The 20,046-nt window shown below is 37.9% G+C and overlaps 1 protein-coding gene across 4 annotated transcripts in view; it reads right to left on the bottom strand.

Annotated features, from left to right (window-relative positions):
- Window positions 1-19,226, bottom strand: part of CEP192 (centrosomal protein 192) — a 72,567-nt gene extending 53,341 nt beyond the window's left edge. The window contains exons 1-14 of one of the 4 annotated variants that reach the window (XM_042798086.1): window positions 19,096-19,226; window positions 18,028-18,261; window positions 17,068-17,190; window positions 15,466-15,602; window positions 13,840-13,886; window positions 12,195-12,327; window positions 9,531-9,682; window positions 7,189-7,329; window positions 6,593-6,932; window positions 6,090-6,227; window positions 3,574-3,638; window positions 3,301-3,492; window positions 2,242-2,362; window positions 123-253 (exon numbers count right to left, since the gene is read on the bottom strand). In XM_042798086.1, the coding sequence (XP_042654020.1) occupies window positions 123-253; window positions 2,242-2,362; window positions 3,301-3,492; window positions 3,574-3,638; window positions 6,090-6,227; window positions 6,593-6,932; window positions 7,189-7,329; window positions 9,531-9,682; window positions 12,195-12,327; window positions 13,840-13,886; window positions 15,466-15,602; window positions 17,068-17,190; window positions 18,028-18,194 (1,887 nt within the window). In that variant the 5' untranslated portion in view covers window positions 18,195-18,261; window positions 19,096-19,226. The other 3 variants (XM_042798084.1, XM_042798085.1, XM_042798087.1) reach the window with 3 other exon arrangements.
- Window positions 19,227-20,046: the final 820 nt, after the last annotated feature.

Genomic DNA, 20,046 nt, shown 5'->3' with positions numbered 1-20,046 from the left:
AAGCAATGAGATGATACGAAAGTCCAAATATAGCCATATTGAAAGAAACAACAATAATTGGGGTTACTTGAATGTTGTTCAAGTTCACAGCTGCACTTAGTAGAAAAATAGAAGAGAAATACCTTTGCATCAATTTTGGTAGCAGCTTCTGTATTAATGCTTTTATGTATTTCAGCTGCAGTATCCATTCTATGACATGCACCCTCACAGCTGGTAGAATTTGCATGTTCTTTTGTTTGTACTTCTAAGTCATCTAAGAACAAAGAAAAGGACAGTTAATTAATTTACAGTTAAGTACATTGTCTAAACACCTGCATTCTTGGGATACACACAATCTCTTAATGCTCTAAGCTGCTAAAAACTGCAAGCATGAATTGTTTTCTGTACTGTACTCAAAGTTCACATCCAAATCACAAAATTAGCTGGCATTATGAATATGATGCTCTCACTCCCCAGATTTTATTTTCAGGTAGCTTTTCATACTAGCATAAGCTAAACAAACCTTTTCATAAATGTTTTTTACAAGATAAGAACATAGACCAAACTCCAGTAAAAAACCAGAAGAGTTAAATGTGAGCAAAGCCAATGCTGGAGACAGTGTTTGACACAGGTAGACAGCAGTGAACTGGTGATTTTGAAGGATTATGTTTAGGAGGGACAGGTGTGTTTCTGAAACCATCAAAGTCACCAATACTCTTCTTAATTATGAGATCAAACCCTAACTAGGAGGTATTGTTCATACAACATTTAGAGGCTGTCATTTCAACAAATGAGTTCCTGCTTGCAGGAAAACATCTGGACTCCCTAGAACACTAAAACCAACTTTCAAAGGTGCTCTGATCAGTGAGAAAACAAATATGAAACAACTAACATCTTGTTTTGGATTTTTCTTGGGGTGGGGGGGGAGGGGGAAGAGGGGGCAAGGGCAAGAGGTGTTTGGGTTTTGTTGGTTGGTTTTCTTACCACCACCACCCCACACACACACCCCTTAAATCTCGTTCTTGTAGTAAATATTTGGGGTTTAGACATACTTATTTCAAGTAACCCCCTCCTCAGGTTGCTGACCTCTCAGCTTCCTCCCCATCTGCAGCTCCTTAAGGAGGAACTGCACACTGGTATTGCTGATAAAGTATATTATTGCTGGTACTACTGAAAATCAGATGGCATTAACTATTAATATCTTGGACACAAAGTGACCCAAATACCTAATTTCTCTAGCATTTATAGCAACCCTCGTATCAACAGAACTGCAGAGCACATTAGGGTTTTTTCATTATTCAAAGCAACAGTTATAACTATAATTGGACAGAGGTCATGAACTCGTATTTTTTGACAGAAATACAGATTATTGTATAGTGAATTTAAGCACAGTAACACTAGATTTTAAAAAAATAAAAATCAGAGACCTTTAAAAATATTTGCAAGGTTGCATTATGATGAAAATTACAGCTGTAAAGCTGTTTCAAGAAAGTGGGCTCCATAAGCCTGATGGATATTTTTCACATGCAAATAAGTATTTAAGTCACTGCACTGACTGTACAAGTAGGTTGACGAAGACTGATGTTGCCACAGCTCTATCAAGAGCAGAAGAGATGCTTTAAAATGTACTCATCCTTTCCTAAACATGCCTTAAATTTGATAGACATATATATGCACCAAAATGCATGCTGTGATTTTGACATAAAAAATTTTGGAGCAATCTCCTAAATTATTACTTTAAGTGAAGCAAATATCATCAGGGCTTAACTTTTTTTTTTAAGATGACAGGAAAAAATGTAGACTATGTTTTACGCACACACTGTCAGCTCAGCTATAACCTGAACTGCTTTCCTTCTTTCCCTATATCCTCTATACCTATATGAGCAAACATACCAGTTTACTGGTGTGTTGGTTTTGGGCAACACATTTATACAGCTTTTTCAACAGGAAAACTCTGAAGAGACTTTAATTATTATAAGACATTCCGGTAGTTATCCAGTATCTGGAAATGCTGAAACGTCCAAGACAATTTAGGGTAGCACTTGGTATTAGAATATTCTCTCCTGTACATGAGAGGTTCTGCTTTTCTGGAGAGAGGGAGGGGTGGGATAGGTGCTCATAGCAAAAGAGATATTTGGTGAATGAAAATTAGAATCTTTCTATCATGAATTACTCTTTATAGTCTTTAATAGCTATATACAAGTAATTTTTAACTACTGTTATAACCATTGTCTAGGGCTGACCCTTCTGTTCTATAATTACCTGGAAACACCTCAGACAATTGTGAAATCTCTTGGCCGGTGTCACCTGATGAATCAGATTGCCTTAGCAAAGCAACAGGTTGCCTTTTCTTTGGAGATGTAATATAGTAACCAAAAGATGGCTGTAAAAAAAAAAAAAAAAAAACCACAGAATACAGCATGAGTAAACTTAATCATTAATAAATAGCTTCAGTGGGCTTCCAAAGCAGTTGCAGCCACAGTGCCTCCCCTGTTGGTGTTGGGCTCTCACACCACTGAGAAATAACATATGCCTCCTAGCATTGCAAATGTCTAATCCAAATACATTTCCAGTATATACATAAACCAACAACTTATACCTGTTAGACAAAACTACATGCTGTCATCATCTCTGCCTGGAGACATGCTCTGCTGCTCAGCCTCTGAATGCGCTGCGACACATGCCAATTCAAACAATTCACCAGGACACGACTGAATTACATATTTGATTTCTTTGTCCCATTGTACACACTTCCCCGCCTCTTTGTTTCAGCCAAAAAAAAAAAAAAGAAAGAGGAAATACTGTCTACCAACAGTACCAACAGCAGATAAGGGACAGGTATCAGCCACAAGCAGCATACAGAAGCATGTTGGCAAATTAGAGTCCAAATGACTACATTTTTACTGAAGCTGGGCATTTGCCTAGATAGCACATCAACTATCAACAGCCATTCAAAGGCATCATCACTGTTTAAATATTCCTATATGAGGAGCATTTCATTCAACTACCATGTGGATTGTTTGCTTGGACCTCCAGCATGCACCTTGTACTCTTTGGTGCACTCTTCTCTCTAATCCTACACATAATTAGTTCCTGACCAAAAGGTGAAGATCAAGATTCATAAATAACACTGAACAGCCCTTCACATCAGAAATTCCAAGTGAGGAAAAGCCAATCCAGACCTGCCACACAAAGCATTTGCTTCACAAGTGAACTTAGAAAAGCGGTTCTCAGAAAGAATTAGTTACAATATAAAAAACTCTAAGTAGTGCCAGCTGTTATTCTTGTCCCTTCATTGTGTCTTAATATTAAGATACACACCCGTTTCACATCACTGCCTCCACCAAGACAACCAAGTGCTTCAGATCTCTGACCAAAGAACTCCCCCAAAGACAAACGTAAGTAACTGGCATCTTTATCGAGATCAGATGTTCTCAGCAGAATGCAGCTATTGGCAGATTTCCACGAAGTATCCGCTAGTTCAGACGAATTTAGAATGTCTACTTTTTCTGCCTGCAGACAAAAAGATTTCAGAAGTTGTAACTTACAAATAAATTAGAAAACTAATCTGTTTGCAATGAGGTAAGTAGTTACCTGCACAAGTTTGTGTGCTTTCTCAAATTCTTCCTGGTCTTGTGCAATCATAGCTGCTGCTTCAGCTTAAAACCAAAGAGAATATTTATTAAAATAAGGCATACATTACAAAGTGCTTTCATTACTATTTTTTATCATTAAACTAAATTTTGAGGGACAAACAATGCAATATTTAATTCTACATCTGAGACAGTTCAAGACACACTAGGAGTTATTCCATCCCATTATGGTGAGAAAAGTTCATATGAAATTTGTTTTAAAAGGGTACTCCCTGGATCTTTAGTAGGCAAAGTAAAAATCAGCATTTCACTAGCTTAGTGGTGAATAAAGTCTCCTAACAGCCTTAACCCCAAACCGAACGATAACTTTTCATAGGTTATGCTACCCATACTAGCTAGAATTGAGCATCATAAGGCTACTTCCAAACAAACTTTTACTATATTTGGTTTTGCAAATTTCATCAAGGTGTTGCCTGTGAATTGGAGCAAAAGAAACAGACTGGTTTGTACCAGTTCATGAAACACCTGTGCAAATTAACAGGCCAAATAAATCAATACTACTTTTAAATTAAAATGCTTGGATAATTTTCACAGTTACCATTTACAGAACAACGAACACTTAAAAGTCTCTTCAACAAAACACTGTGAAAAACTGCTGATCAAGAGATACTGCTCTACCACTTTTTTCCAATGTTAACATATCATTAAGCCCACTGACATTTAGAAAATATGTGACATTGTACACACAGCATCCCTAGTCATGGAAGACACTGGGCAAATGGTAGAATAAGTCAAGAATGGGCACAAACTTGTAAAGTCAATACAGATGTTGTCAATAAAATTACTTATGGGAAGTCACAATGCATACTCTGAGGAAAGAAACAAAGTTGGAATACATCTTTATTGAGCAATCCAACTGCATATCCTAAAGGCAACCTAGCACTACCAATGACACACTGTTATATCCATTTGAACTCCCTAAGTCAGTTATCAGTCCTTAATCCTCTGTACAAGCCATACAGCGATCCAAAGACTTTCTGAAGCACCAAACTCCCAAGTGAACAATCCTGCGCTATTCTATACAAGAATACACTGCAGGCACTGTTTGCTGACACAGACATGTCATAAGTAAGACTCAGAAGCATCAGATGTAACATTTTCTTTCTGTCCCTACAAATAAAATCTCTCAGCTGTCAAGCATCACACTTGAGTATTTCAGAGAGGCAAACTCGCAGCCAGAAAAATGCTAACCACATTGAATTGTAAGTGCGCGTCTTCTACCATGTGAACAGATAAGTCCATCAGCTCAAAAGCAGAATTCCATTTAAACTCCATCAGGTGGGAAAAAGCTAAACAGCCTTGGAAAAGTTTACAACAGCCAAATATTCTAATCACTTAACAACCAGAGTCTGAGATGGAGGAAGGTGTCTGAAATATCCTGGCATTTGAAAAATAATGGAGGCATTCTGCTTTACTGACACCGTAGATAAGGAAGTTACTTCTAAATTGGATCTTATTTGCTTGTTCCAGCAGAAAACCACTACACTATTAAAAACATTATTTCAACCAAACAACCCTGTTTGATCATTCATTCAAAATAAACAATTCCAGACAGCAACAAATACAGAACTCTCTGAAAGAAAAAAAATCCTTGAGTGAACCATGGACATCTTTAGAATACATTAGCTCATTCATATGTCAATTTCAGAAACCAGAAGAGACTAGAAGTATCATTGTGCACACTGCTTGAATCTGTCTATTAAGACAGATGACCAGATGACATTTTGGTGCTAAGGAATTAATTTGTCTACAGTACTATACGCATATTATCTAAGCCTGTCCAACAAATATACAGACTCTCACGAAAATCAGTCTCAGCTTAAGGAACAGAAACAACTTTTTAAGTACACAGAGGTTCAAAAAGCCTGGAATTTGTTAGAAGATGAGTGTCCCATAAAATTCCTCAATAAGCTCCAACATTTTTCAGTACTGGTAGCATTTTTCAGCATCAAGACATACCCAAGGGGTTCACAAAAAAATCACCAGCTGGTGAATTCAACACTTCTTCTCACATGCTAGTTGATTTTGTAGTAATTTATTGTTTACAATTGTCTCCTGTCTTATAACCATCATGCAACGACTAATGTTTCCTCTTGTTGAAAGAAGGGATAACAGAAGTCCAAAGGAAAAACTCTGGAAATGACAGCTAGAGCAGTTAGTTTTGCTCATACAACAGGTACCAGTGACACATTAGAATGACTTTTGAAACAAAAGACTTTTCATGGGAATAGTAGGAAACACGGAAAGAAGCTATCAACTCTAATAATAATATCATCATAGGCTACTATCAACATCAGCTTTCAAATAATTTTAGTATCCAACACCTAGAAGCTTTGCAACACCAAATACCGATTTGTTGAAGTAAAAAAAAAAAAAAAAAAAAAAAAAGAAAAAAGGAAAAGTTTACGTAACACTTTTACAGATAACAGCTAACTAAAAAGGGAAAAGATTACATACATCCAGTAATGAACTCATTTATTTTATCATCTTCAGACAGATTTAAATCTTGTTCTTCATCAAATGAAGTATAATATGCAAGATCAGTCACCCATTTGCCCTCTTCGTTTTGATAGACGATGCTGTGTGGTAAATCACCTGAAAGATATAGCAAATGCTACACTGTTGATTAAATTACAAGGCACATGGCAAAGTATCTTAAATTTCGATTAAGCAGTTGACTTGCCAGAAGTCAGCAACATGTTAAAAGAAAAAGTAGCTCAAGTTGCTGCAACTGCAAGCTTAAACTAGTTTCATCATCAAATCAGTAACACTTAAGAGCAATATACAACAGTCAGTATTTTTTAAAACAAAAACAAGTCACAATTTATTCACGGTACATTGGGTTTTCTTACCAACTTGCATAACTAGAGAAAAATGCATAGCTTACAACTTTATTTCTTTTTGCATGCAACAGATTCTGGTCACAATTGCATAGATGAGTTCTATCTAAAGAAACCAACCTTTGTCTGTTGTAGCTAAACTCATGTTCTCACAGCTGTCCGCAGCTGGAGACAGATAAGTATCAGGAAGACCAACTTCACATTCAGTTGCCTCTGTCTGAGGTGCATCTGCACTAAGAACAACTTTAGGAGTGGTGTAGTGCCCCAGGAATCCTTTTGCTGGGTCTTGTACTTCTGCATCAGAAGCAGCAGCCTGGCAGTCAGAGGACTGTATTTCTTGCTTTGGAAGGACATCCAAGACATCAGCTTTATGGCTGTCCATGCGCTGAAGATACAGTGAATCTAACCGCAGCTCAGCAGCAGTGCAGGAATCTAGCACATCTCCAGTAGTCATGGAATTCTTAGAAAAACCATAATCATTTGAAAAGTGTCAGATGTACAGTTGTTATCTGTTTGTATTAACAGTTCTAGGTACAAAATAGTCCAAGTTAACGATGTTTGAAAAAAATTATCTAAAACCAAAGTGGTGTTATTAATTTTTTGTAAAGAAAGGTTGGGTTGTTAGTTCAACCTCTAACAAGTTTTCAAACACACTGACATATTTTTCTACAGTCTTACTCATATGATAAACAGAAATTTAAAAGACCATTTCATACCAGTTGTGGTACTGCTCTGGGCAGCATTTCTCTTTGCACAGGACATGCAGTTATCCCTTGCTTTTGTGAATCTTCATCACTAGCATTTCCAGAGTCTACTCCTGGCACAGCCTGGTAAGTTTCAGGAACCTGAAAGTTCTCCTTTTAAAATAAAATTAAGATTTAAGTTAAATTAGAACAGATATACCAAAGGAAAAAAAAAAAAAAAAAAGTTAACACTAGAGCTGTTTTTACAATGTTAAAAAATTCTCTAGTAAAGAGATTATCATACTTTGTTCGCATCTACAATGTCAGTGAAGCAGGAACATCTTACACAATCAAAGAAGACAGGTCAGACAGCAGAACTGCATTGTTCTCACTTTTCAAACAACCACCTATTCCCTTCTTCACGTGCAGCCGTAGATCAGTAACTGGCAGCCTATGCAGACTACTTTTACAGAGTTACTATATCACTTCCCACAGCTGGGAAACTCTGATGTCAGTTGGGAAATTTCTGTCATTTCCAAAGCTACAGTTCATTTAACTGTTTAAATCAATCACACTTTCCCATTCTGGTCAAGCATGAAACCGCCAGTATCACATCTATCACTGCAAAGCCAAGAAGATGGAAAAGCACTTAATCCCTGGCAATCTGTCTGTAATGGAGCTAACTGCTGCTCTAAGGCAAACATAAGCCAGCCAGTTGCTGCTCTACACTTAACTTTTACACACTGACCAATTATTTAAGATACTTATTTACTTTACTCTCCTGGAAAAAAAGAGTCTCTGATGCTACACGCTTAATAAAACCTTGGCCACTGCTATCAGAGATAATAAACCAGTGATCAAAAGGATTTTATAAACTAGTTGTATGATAGGAAAGTGCCAGCATGTTACCTCGAGAGTTAAAGAAACAAAATAAACTGGAATCAGTTATAGTTAAAACTTTAATTCAAATTAAGAACAGCAACTACTACAAGTAGTTTTGTCACAGAACCATCAGATAAGAATTAAACAATTCCTACACAGACAATAAACCCATCTCCTGAATATTGCAAGCAAGTTACAAGCAAGGTCAAAAGATGGCCTTAGTTTCAGTTTAGCTGACCTGCTTGCTGAGGCTGGAGGGTACAAGGTAAAGCAAGCGTTTTATGGGTATTAGTTTTTTTTTAATGGAGATTTATCTTTCATCAAAAATTCTTTGCATTCAGAAGCTGGTAATCAATTTTAAATCATACCACCACAGGACAGAGGTATCAGTAGAGGCTTCTGCTTAGTTACTAATGATATAATCTCCCTGAGTGGACTTGAGAGGATCCCAAACACTTATCTACCAATATTTTACCATCTCTAACCCTAAAAACCACCATTAGGAAGCTAAGAGGGAAAACAAGGTGTGTAAGAAACATTCATACCTTAAAGCATTCAATAGAACGCTTGAGGTACATACATAAATTCAGATCAGCAGAAACAATCCAAAACTCTAAAAGCAATTTTTACATTTGTAATAAGGACGTAGAAATGCAGTATTGAGTAGTCCAGCAGAAAAAGTCCATCTTCAGGAAATACTACTGATGCTATATTAATTACAGGATTTCTCTGAAGACAAGTCTCCATCATCCCAGAGAATGGACAGAAATCCAGTCTTAGGAGGTTGGGGGTTTTGGTTTGGTGTTTTTTTTTTTGTTTTGTTTTGTTTTGTTTTTTTGTTGTTGTTGTTGTTGTTTTTTGTTTGTTTGTTTTGGTTTTTCCCCCCTCTTTTCAAGACCAAGTAACAGAATTGACTGTACAAGGTTCTCTACCAGAGCTGCGTATCAGCAAAAAGGAGAAGGCTATGCACAGGATAAAGAAGAGTGTGAAGAGCAGCGTTAGAAAACCTGAATGGAGAACTGAATAAAGAAGATGCTATAATAGAAACTCTTCAGCTTTGCTGCAAGCTTTCCCAGTGCCTCTTCGGACAGCCAGCTACTTGCCTAATTCCACCTTAACTCATGAACAGTGAGATCTTCTGTAACAAATAGATGAATCAGCTGCTAGCTCTGCACTATAAGAAAGAGAAAAATACATACAAAAATAGCTACCTAGCTTCTTCCCCCCCCTTTTTTTTTTCTCTCCAGGGAAAACCTTGCAGAGGGAACAGAAAAAGTCAGAAGCTCAAACAGCTTTGTTTCTAGGTTAAAGCTGTATCTGCTATCTTTATATTTTAAAAGAATCCTTTGCTGCACAGGCTCCCTGTTGAACAGTATTTGGGTTTGACAGGAAAGAAATTAAACCTAGTTCACCCTGGCAGACAACATTCAATGACACTAATGTGTTTAAGGGCCATCGGGCATGCTGAGCTTTGAGCTTCACTTTAAACCTACTTGAAGTAAGCCATTTTCAGAAAGCTTCAATGCTGTACAGCATTTTGAGAGTCTCTGCATGTCAGTGTCTCTTGTCATTTCTGGTTGCATCAGCTGTTCAAAATAGGCTTCTAGCTGATTATCAAAGAACTCTTCATCATCAATATCATCACCTATCGAAAGAGAAGAAAATAGCCTATTCGCCTTTCAAAGACATTTTACATCACCTAACACATTATTAAAGCAACTCCATAATTTGTAATACATTGAGTCTCACAACACACTCACAGTCAGAGCAGAATTATCCTGCTTTTACCTTAAAATTGGTTCATGGAAATATGTAATTGTCTTACTCTATGACTAGTGATATATAGCGAAAAGAGATGACTAAAAGCTAGCACTTTAACTCCCACACTATCAAGTGACTCATCTTCCTTCTCATGATCTACACAGCACCACATTCCAACTAGCAAATCATATACACACTCAAAACACACATAACATTTTTCAAACTTCACAGAATGTGATTGAAGCATAATTCTGTATTTCAATGGCAAAAAAAATGTTAAGTGCTATTACTAAGAATGGTACTATTCCTATTTGTTAAGTGAAAAGTTTTCCAATACATGTTTTTTCTTGTTTCGGGGTTGGTTTTTAATTTGTGGGGGCTGGCAGAAAGGGGAGTTTCCAGGGCTTTTGTTGATTCATTTTTAAAAGACCCAAAGATCAGTCAGCTTTTTAGGGCATGGCTAAATGAACTCTTAAAACCACAGTAAAACATATTCCAAGAAGTTTGACATCTTTACTTTCTATTCTTTCATTTCCAGGAAACAGTACCCTGTTAATGTTTTGCCTTATATAAAAAAGCAGTATACTCAAACAGGCCTTGCATTTATAAGCTCACAGCTGTATTTTGCTTTCCACATAATTAAATAACTGTTTCTTTTCAGGTTGCTGGTGATAGTTTAAGATTTCTCCATCAGTTTTGCCTTTGGGGTGTATTTCAATTCTTCACCCCAAAAAGGTAGTTCTGAAATATCTTCTCAGTATTTCCTGCTGCCAAAGAGGTCTACACAATGCCAAGAAATTACAGGAAAAAAGTATGTATATATGCACATGGGTAAGTCATCATTACTTCTGCATTCTCTGTTTTGCCAGTGCCCTGTACAAAGGGCCAGTTCACAAAAGCACACTCTTTCAACAAAATGAGATTTAGCTGAATTGGAAGCTACGGATGGTCAGCAACTCTGATATTACAGCAAAGCAATCAGCATCTGTTACATCTGAGAGTTAATAAATGAATAATCTGAATCATGGCTCGCTTCCAGGTATTATACTGAAGAAGGTGCATGGAATGCAGCAGGCTGTTTCTCCAGTTTTTGAAGGAGGACTAATACCTATCATCTTAACAAATGTACATACAACACTTTAAAAATTATAGGAGGATTAGTTAGTTATCTGAATGGTAGACAAATACCTACAATTCAAACTCAAATTAACAACATGATAATTCATTTAATCTTATTTACTTGTGTCTTCATCTCTTCTTTGTGAAACTGAAATAATAACCTGCTATCTTCCAAATAATGAGAAAGGAGATTAATGTATTTTACCTCAGATACCAGAGACTTCCTCCTTATTTTTAGAAATACTCAGCTGTCAAATTTACACCAAATAGAGAATTGCCTAGTAAAAATTAGCCTATTGCACACTGACCAGGAAAAATAAAAATATCAGTTAGCTTCACCAGTAGCACAGCCCTGAACAAGCAAGTATTTCCAGATAAAGACTAACAAGTCCTTAGTAGGGCAGTTAAAATTAATTCCATCCCCTTGGGTGGAAAGAAACTATTTTTACTCAGCAAACTCTTAACATCATTTTTATATGCTTAACTCACAAGCAAAGTTATGCAACAAGAAAGAACAAGAAGACTTCAAAAGACAGACATTACATCTGTACCTGTCACAGGAGAAATCCAGTAACCCTACTTCAATGCAGGGCTGTTGATCTCAAGATAGCAGTAAACTTATTTAGCACTGCCTTTCTCATTCTTAGTGCATCTGAGGTCATACCCTGTCACCCTTCACATTACATGCAAAGTCAACTGCATTAATAAAGAAAAGCATGCTTGTCCTTCAGCAGCAGCCACATGAAGGACGCAGAAATTTCAAAACTTTTGTTTAGTTATACAGAACTCAAGCTCTCATTTTTATCTCTGTGGGTAAACTAGACTTCCAACTTGGGTGTCACCCTGCATGTGTGGCATCTAATGAGAGTTGAACTGAAACTTAAGTAAAAGTTAATTCTAACTGCATGTACATGTTGTTCATCATAAAAGTTTATCTCTGTTAATTTAACTGAAACTGTAGCTAGGGTTACCACTTTACTAAACAAATGCCCACATTTCTATCTGTATTTTTGAATCACAATAACTAAGTACAGCAGGTTTTTTATTTTTTTAGGTTAAACTTCCAATTGTGATTTTCTCTGACAAATCATAGCCACCTATTCCTACTACAATTTTAAAAGTCAGTTTCCCAATGAACAGTTTTCTTTAACATTCCTAACAGGTTTTGATCAAGCGTATTATATACTTCAGTAAAACAATATCTATCTTCTCAAGTATGCAATAACACTGGGTAAGAATTCTAGACTCAACTACCCAGAGTTAAAAAATACACTTACCAGTGGAATCTCCTTCTGAGCTTGCAAGAGACGAGAGCTTTTCATTTTCCAAAAAACTTGACAGGCTATTGCTAAGATGGTCACATGAGATTTCACCTTCTATCAGCTTTTCAGAAGGTTCAGATGGACCAACCTGTAAAAAGTATCCACAAAGAAATCTTTCTAGGAGTTACCAGCTATTGTATAAATTAAATTAATAATAAACAATTAATGAGGCTAATAATATTCCAAAACATCACAACCCCTTTTTTTTTCCCCTCTACTTATCCCAAAAAGCATTCCAGTTCCAATGGACTTTGTTTGCTAGCTTCCGGAATGAATACATGCAAGAAATACTGGGATCATAAAAAAGGAAGAGGGAAAAAGCATACGATTGACACCAAACTTAAAAAACCTCAAAAATAAAATACTAAACCATTGCATTAAAGAGTTTACGCTTGAAAAAATTGCCCCCCCATTCATTAAACTGTAATCCCAATTTAAAAGTACAAAAACAACTCTCAATGGTTTCTTACGCTGCTAAAACAGTGCTTCTTCAGAAATTGTACACATAGATCAACCCTTTGTTAATAATTTCTTCAAATGAGAACACTAAATTATTTAAAAAGTAGTATTTCAGCTGAATCTAGCTAACTGTAAATACTGTATCTTTTATATACCTGAACTATTTTTAAAATCAGCATGATATAATGTCTGTTTTAGATTTAGTCTCACATTCTTTGTGCTAAATAGATCATCTTTGACAGACAACAAAAAAGTCAAAGTTCAGAAAGTAAAAAATTTGAAAGTGACTTTTATTATGGTCTTCAGATGACAGCCTGTGAATGTTCAACTGCAAATCACTGACCACTATGGCCCCTAGAAAAAATCCAATGGAAGAAAAGTAAATCAATTTAGTAAATGCCAGCTGACACATTAAGGAGTACATATCAGACAGCATCTGGCTGCAGCCTGAGGCATATTTTCTATAAGGTCCATGAGATCTCCCATTCCTGTCTGCCTTGTATCTCTGTGCCCATAATTGTTAGCTTTCTTAACACGGTAGATCAAGACAGCTGAAGCACAGCCCTGTCAATACTGGCAGTTATTTGCTAGCTCTGGGATTGGGATACACACACACAAAAAAAAAATAGAGGCAGCAGGAAGACTGTGTTCTAACAAATGGTGCAGTTCTTAATGTTAAGGACACTGAAGAAGTCATCTGAACCAGTACTACTCAAAGTAATTAAAAGCACAGGGGCAAGTCGAATCAGGTTGATATTGTCTACTTCCAGTTCCAAAAGCATTCCAAAATCTCCTCAAAGGGCTTTTCACCAAGATAAACTACAGTTGGGATAAAATGTAAGATCCCTACATTGATAAAGAACTACAAGACAGCAGAGGCTAGGAGTAAACACTCTTCCCAATTGAGAAAAGTTTGGAGTCATGCTCCCGTGGTACTAATTATGTTAAGTGATCTGCAAAAAGGAGGCAAAGTGAGGCATGACACATTCAGCATGCTAGCACTGTGATAAACTTAAGGGATACACTACATAACACAGTAAACAGAGCTCAATTCTCTCCTTCCTCCCCTCACTCAATTAAGTCTATTACAAGATTAATATTAGAAAACCTTTAATATCACTGTATTTAGAAAAGCTTTCACCTTGTTATTCTTACTGTCTGGAAGAAAACATATTCCAGTTGACAAATCTGAAACAAAAGAGTGTATTATAATCAGTATTTTATTATGTTCTTATGTTATACTACAAAGTCCTAACTGTTCTATAAGATAGCAGACCAAGCCTCTTAAAGGTCTTGGCATACACCACAGAAATAACCCTGAGGCACACGTACATTACCACGATATCAAAGTTTACATGTTCTTATAACAACTATCTAACATATCTGGGAGCAATTAAAAAGGCAGGGCTTCATCGGGGCTGGAAGTATAAAGGTTATGAAAGACAATTACTGCCTTAGAGATTTCTATAAGGCAGTGCAAAAAAAAAGTAAGGAGTCCCAGGCTGCGCGAGCGGCAGCAGGAACAAGTGCTCTCTTCCACCATTGCGTTTCACCTACTGGGCCAACTTTTTTTTGGTATCATTTGTAAGCAGCTTCCACCTGTCGTCATGTTATATCCACTCATAATCCAAATTCAAATCCCATATGACAGAGAACATTTTAGACATGCACATACAGATTTTAGCAAAAAGTGTTCCTAATTCTTAAGTAATCGATGGGAATAAAAGGCAATAAAAGACTAGAAACCTAAACCTTGAATAAACAACAAATTAAACCCCATTATTGAAATAGAATCAGGCACAATCAAGTCCAAACACTGGGCAGTCAGTTTTCCAAAGCATCATTTCTGTTGCCAATTACTGCCACTTCCTCAAGAGGACAATAAAAAGTGACTGAACTTAACACTTCACTGTTAGAAATACGTTTTATAAGGGTCCGTTTATATGACAAACCATAGTACTTTCTAACTGAACTTGCTCCCTATTAAATCAGTAATACCTCTGGAAAACCTATACATATATTGATAAAGCTTAGAAAAGTGTAATGACTAGAAGTATATATATATATATATATTTACTAGGTATATTAACTGAATTTTAAGGAACGAGCAGAATTTAAGCACAGGGCTGGCATTAGCCAAAAAAAAAAAACAAAACCAACACAACAAAAAGACAAACAAGTTTAATATCAATAGCCATGCTTTTACAGTAAGTTACAAAACACCATTTTGCTTCAACTACTCTATCCATATTACAAAAAAAAAAAAAAAAAATAGTTTTCACAGCAAGTATTCCAAACTACTTTTTCATGCATCATCTCACTAGAAAAGTGTGTTTCCAGCTTCTACAGCTGCAGTTTAAGATAGCTATTGCAGGCTGGAATTAGGCAAAAAAAGAAACTAGTTAAAATATAACCTTGTAGACTTACACCTACTGAAAAAGAAGGGGTAGAAAACAATTTACATACACATTTTCCACAAGTAAAGTTCCTGAATTTAACTCCAATTCTTACTAGTATTATAATGATGGTATTTTATAACAAACATTATTTTCACCAGCTTCCAATCTATCTTTGTACTTTGGGAAGAAATCTAAAAACAATATCAACCACAAGCTTTCTCTGTTTTCAGTTTGTTCAAAGAGATACTTTTTCAAAACCCATTTACACTATGACATAAAACAGTGAAAAGGTCAAGAGGAAACATCTATAGCATAAAAAGCTAATTATACTGAGAATAAGTAAACATTTTTTCTTCACATTGTAATACCTTCTAATTTTTCACGTGGCAATACCTCAAGTAAGGTATCTTGACTGTGATTTGAATGCTCAATGACATTTTGATCTTTCTCTCTGTATATTGAGTGGGATTCTTTCAAACTAACAGAAGTTGGCTGAGGCTCTCCCCTAGAAAGAGAATTATTTCAATTAAAAAAAAAAATCACTCCGTGAGATATATCGAATAACATTAGTATACAACACCCCTATATATAAAGATTTAATAAATTCTTCAATTTTAATGCCTTCAGCTCTAGGAAGTTAACTGTTTCCATTAATATAGATACTACAGACCTGTCAGTCTACAACAAATGAATGAAGATTACGAAGAGCTTCAGTTTCACTACCTAAAGTGTGAAACAAATAGTGACATTTCATGTAGTATATGTCTCTATTTCTGTTTGTTTCTTTCTCTTTTCTGTAAAAAGAGGGAAAAGTATAAGGGGAAACGAGTCTATTTCAGGTAAGTTCCATGATACATTAGAGAGCAAGTCAAATCCTAGACAGGATTTTCCTAAATCCACAATATCAGCAGGCCTTTTGTAACATTAAATTAGGGACTAAATAATGTGACTTACTGAAATTCTATATAGTTCTGTTAAGTAACAGCTTCTATAATTCTGCAGAAAAATTATTTTTCACTTCAGGTTTCATAGGACTTCCACAGAGGCAGATAAGCTAACCAAGACGCTAAAATTTCCACATTGAGTGACCTGAACCACACTTTTGCTTTAATATTTTAGATATATAAATGAAACTAACATTTGAAAGTCTAAAATGCAATTATTCGATGTTGTTTATTTTTTTACTTCAGTACAATCAAGACACTGACTCCTCCTAAATCTCAAACTCTTTGTTTTTATTGAGACATACTGTCTACAGTGCAATTCTATCAGAAAGACACACACTGCAGTTTCTATCACAACAATAGGAACAAATTTGACCTTGGATAGAATAACCTACGCAACAGCTTCCAACACTTCCACCGTTTATTAATGCTCTCTAAATTGCTTCGTTAACATTAGTTATTAGCTAAGAAATATCAGTAACTGAGGCTACAAGGAAGCTAAATTTAATAGAAATTGATGTTCCTTTCTGCATGCAAACTGCGTGATACTTATGTGGAACAGATTTAAATCAGTGCAAACTATTATTCATACACATGAACCAGAAACATGAGCTTAATTCTAGATCATGTGATGTATAAGCAGGTAAATACAAGCCACATTCAAATAAGTCAACTAATTAATCATGCTTAGGAAATTTTTAATTAGTGTAATGACAAACTAAAACATACTTTAAAAAAAAAAATCACTTCTAAAAATTCATTCTTGTCATGTACAAAAAACCCAAGTAGTCAGTTAAACAGCAGACCGCTGTTCATGTAGGGCCGTAGGGACTACATGGTAGCAGGCTAACGCACAGCTGAGCTCTCGTTACTGCCCTCAAAAGGCCAGTAGTAGAAGCTGCTGCTGAAGTGGGCAACTCAGTTCTGAAGTACTCCATAATTAGTTTATAGTACATACAAATCTGCATACTACATACTGGCATGTGTATTTTAGGACAGAATTAGATTTTAACTAATCTCACTTACACGTCACCATTAAAGCTGAAGGAAAATCTCCCCATTGGCTCAGGATCTGACTGACTGATGTGAGAATATCCCAATGGAGGTGAGTGTTTCCCTTCTAAATACGATGCACAGATATCAGAAAGCCTGTAAAGGTGGGGAAGAAAAAAAACACATAACAAAATCATTCTAATCACTTCTGATTTCCAGATAATTGGGGGGAAAATAAAAAAGAAAATCATATTGATGGCTACTCATCTCCTATAAATTCATTCATGTAAGTATTTTAGCATTTTCTAGTTAATCTGCATTTCCAGGTACACATATGTATCCAGAATGATTCTCTCCAGTCTTCTGTGGTTCTTTAGAGAAATACCACATTAGCATTTTCAGTGACTAGAGCTGTCCCATCTGGAACACACACTTTTGGCAAGACAGGGTATAAAAGCCTGATCTTACTTCTTGTTAAGTCACAGCAGAGCAGCTAAGTGAGCAAAGGCTTCTAGTTATTACTTTTTCCTCTACTCCTTGCTGAACAAATAATTCAAAACTTTAATTCGTATCTATAACACTAGTTCTTACATTACCCTTTCTAAAATGAGGCAGATTTGGGGAAGTTAAAGAAACAGTTAATAGAGCTAAGAGAAAACACATATCAAAAATATTCTCTGTGACTTCAAACTTGAGTATACTAAGCTGAAGAGTCAAGTTAAAAGAAATTTGACTGTTATCAGTCTAAAAACTAAACTACTACTTTAAAAGGCAATTTTAATAAAAGTATTTTATGAGTTATGAATTTAACGCAATTTTTTCACTGCTAATATAATCAACATTATGTTTGCTGATTAATATGCTATTGATTAGTAAATAGTTTTATCATCTACCAAATAATCTGTCAAAAGAACTTTTCCTTGCCAAAGTTAAGTGTTTCAAACCAGTCAACTGTTTTTTGTATTAGTAAGTGATATTAACTGATAGTCTTACCTGTTGTCACAGCCCATTTTACTCCTAGCAACAGTTGAAGCTGCAACAGGTAAACCAGGGTTTGAGGAAATAGTAACATTTTCAAAAACGACACTGGCACTGCTACTCAATGAATAGCCCAAGAAGCTTGGAAACGTCTCATCTGCAATATTTCTGAAGTCTTCCATCGTCCTGCACAAGTTGCTTAAAATAGAACTCTGCTTGGCAACACAATCAGCCCTGGTCCAGCAGCATCTGAAAGTAGGAACAAAACAACTACACAGTTACAGAAATCACAAGAATGCCGTCAAAAATACATTACTTTTACATTGCAGCCAATATTCTTTAGCAACCACCCCACCTTATCCACAAACGCGCTTAAAAATTATTTCCAGTCCTCTCCCCTCGAGCCTTTCGAGGGCAACGGGGTTTTAAAGCCTTCCTGGACTTTCTAAAGAGAGCAGCACTCCCGCAAGTTAGAGTTCGGACACTACAAGACGTGCCAACCTATATTTAGCCTGTAAAGCCGCTTGGACTAAGGCAGCCTTCCTCTATTTACACAGCAGCGAGCACCTGGGGAGCTACAAACACCGTGACGCGATCGTCTCAGGCAGGCTACGGCCGAGGCAGAGGCCCGGGCCTTACCCCCCCCCTCAGCGCGCCGCGCAAGCACCGCAGCCCCCGCCACGCAGGCCGGGACGGGGAGCGGCGCGGAGCCAACGACCCGTTTTCCCCAAAGGGGAAAATATCGGTTCTTGCCCTCTACCCGGAGCTACCGAAGGGCCCGCCCCGCCGCTACTCGCCTGAGCGCGACGGGAGGAGCCGCGGCCCAACCGCCAAAACTTCAAACCACGGCTCTCCCTCCGCACGCGCCGCGCCCCGCCCCCGCAGCGCAGCGCCCCCCAGAGGCCAGGCGGGCACCACACCCACCCACCCACGCCCCCACGGCTCACCCGGTGAGACGGGAGCGGCTCCCCCCCCCCCCCCCCCAACACACACACACACCACTCGCGCGACCGCGACCCCCCCCCCCCCCCCGCCCTAGAGCAAGCCTGAGCGAGCGGCGCGTGCGCAACTCCCGCCACTCGCCTCCCCAACTGTCCCGAGCCCGCGCGCGCGCGCGCTTCCACAGCCCCCGCCCCGCTCCGCCCGGCCGCCAGCCAATGGGCGAGCCCAAGCCGAGAGCCGGCGATTGGAGGGAAAAGTTTGGGGGGGGAAATCGAGAGAGAGAGAGAGAGAGAGAGAGAGAGAGAGAGAGAGAGAGAGAGAGAGAAGGGCGGGGGGGGGCCCACGGTGATTGGGCGAGGGGCGCGCGGCACCGCCCAGCCCAGCCCCGCCCCCCCCGCGCGGCGCTGCCCGCCCGTCCCTGAGGCGGGAGGCGGCTGCCCCGTCAGAGCGGGCCCGGGGACGGCGGTGGTTGCAGGTGTTTGCGACACCCGTGGGGTGTGAATCCCGGGTACCGGTGGGGAGCTCGGGGTTCTACAGGGGAGCTGCGTCTCCAGTCATGCCTGACCAGCCGGTCAGGCCCTGCTGCTCCGGGCCGGGGCAAAATAGCCGTGCAGAAAAGGAAAAAAACTTTAATCGGATTTACTTATGTGATATTTTTTTATTTATATGGCAGGTGTTGTTTATATGACTGACTTTGTTTTCTGTCGTGTTGTTGCTGTATGCGTCACTTAGGTAAGGTTGTGCCATTTATATACCGTACCTGGGTAATATTATTATAATTTCAAAGCATAAATATCACATTTTTTTACGTAGAGGATGAGAAGGCAGCAGCTGCCTTCCAAACATATGTGTATGTGTTTATGACAACTTCAAAAGATTTAAATCAAATTCAGTGTTATTTCAGGCCAGTTTTAATACGCACTTCTACAATTGTATTCCTGGTATGGAGATTGCAAAAAGCTAGAATGAGAGTGAAAATTCACACACTCAACATCAATATCAGTTCATACTGTGTCCCGATGTGTTCAAAACCAACCAACCAAAACCACACAAAATCAAAGCCACCTCCCGGTTACTGCAAGACCCAAAAAC

This window comes from Tyto alba, unplaced genomic scaffold (assembly GCF_018691265.1).
Source record: "Tyto alba isolate M040663 unplaced genomic scaffold, T.alba_DEE_v4.0 Super-Scaffold_27, whole genome shotgun sequence".
Lineage (NCBI taxonomy): Eukaryota > Metazoa > Chordata > Aves > Strigiformes > Tytonidae > Tyto > Tyto alba.
Note: the sequence above shows the minus strand (reverse complement) of the source record. Positions and strands in the feature narration are given on the sequence as shown.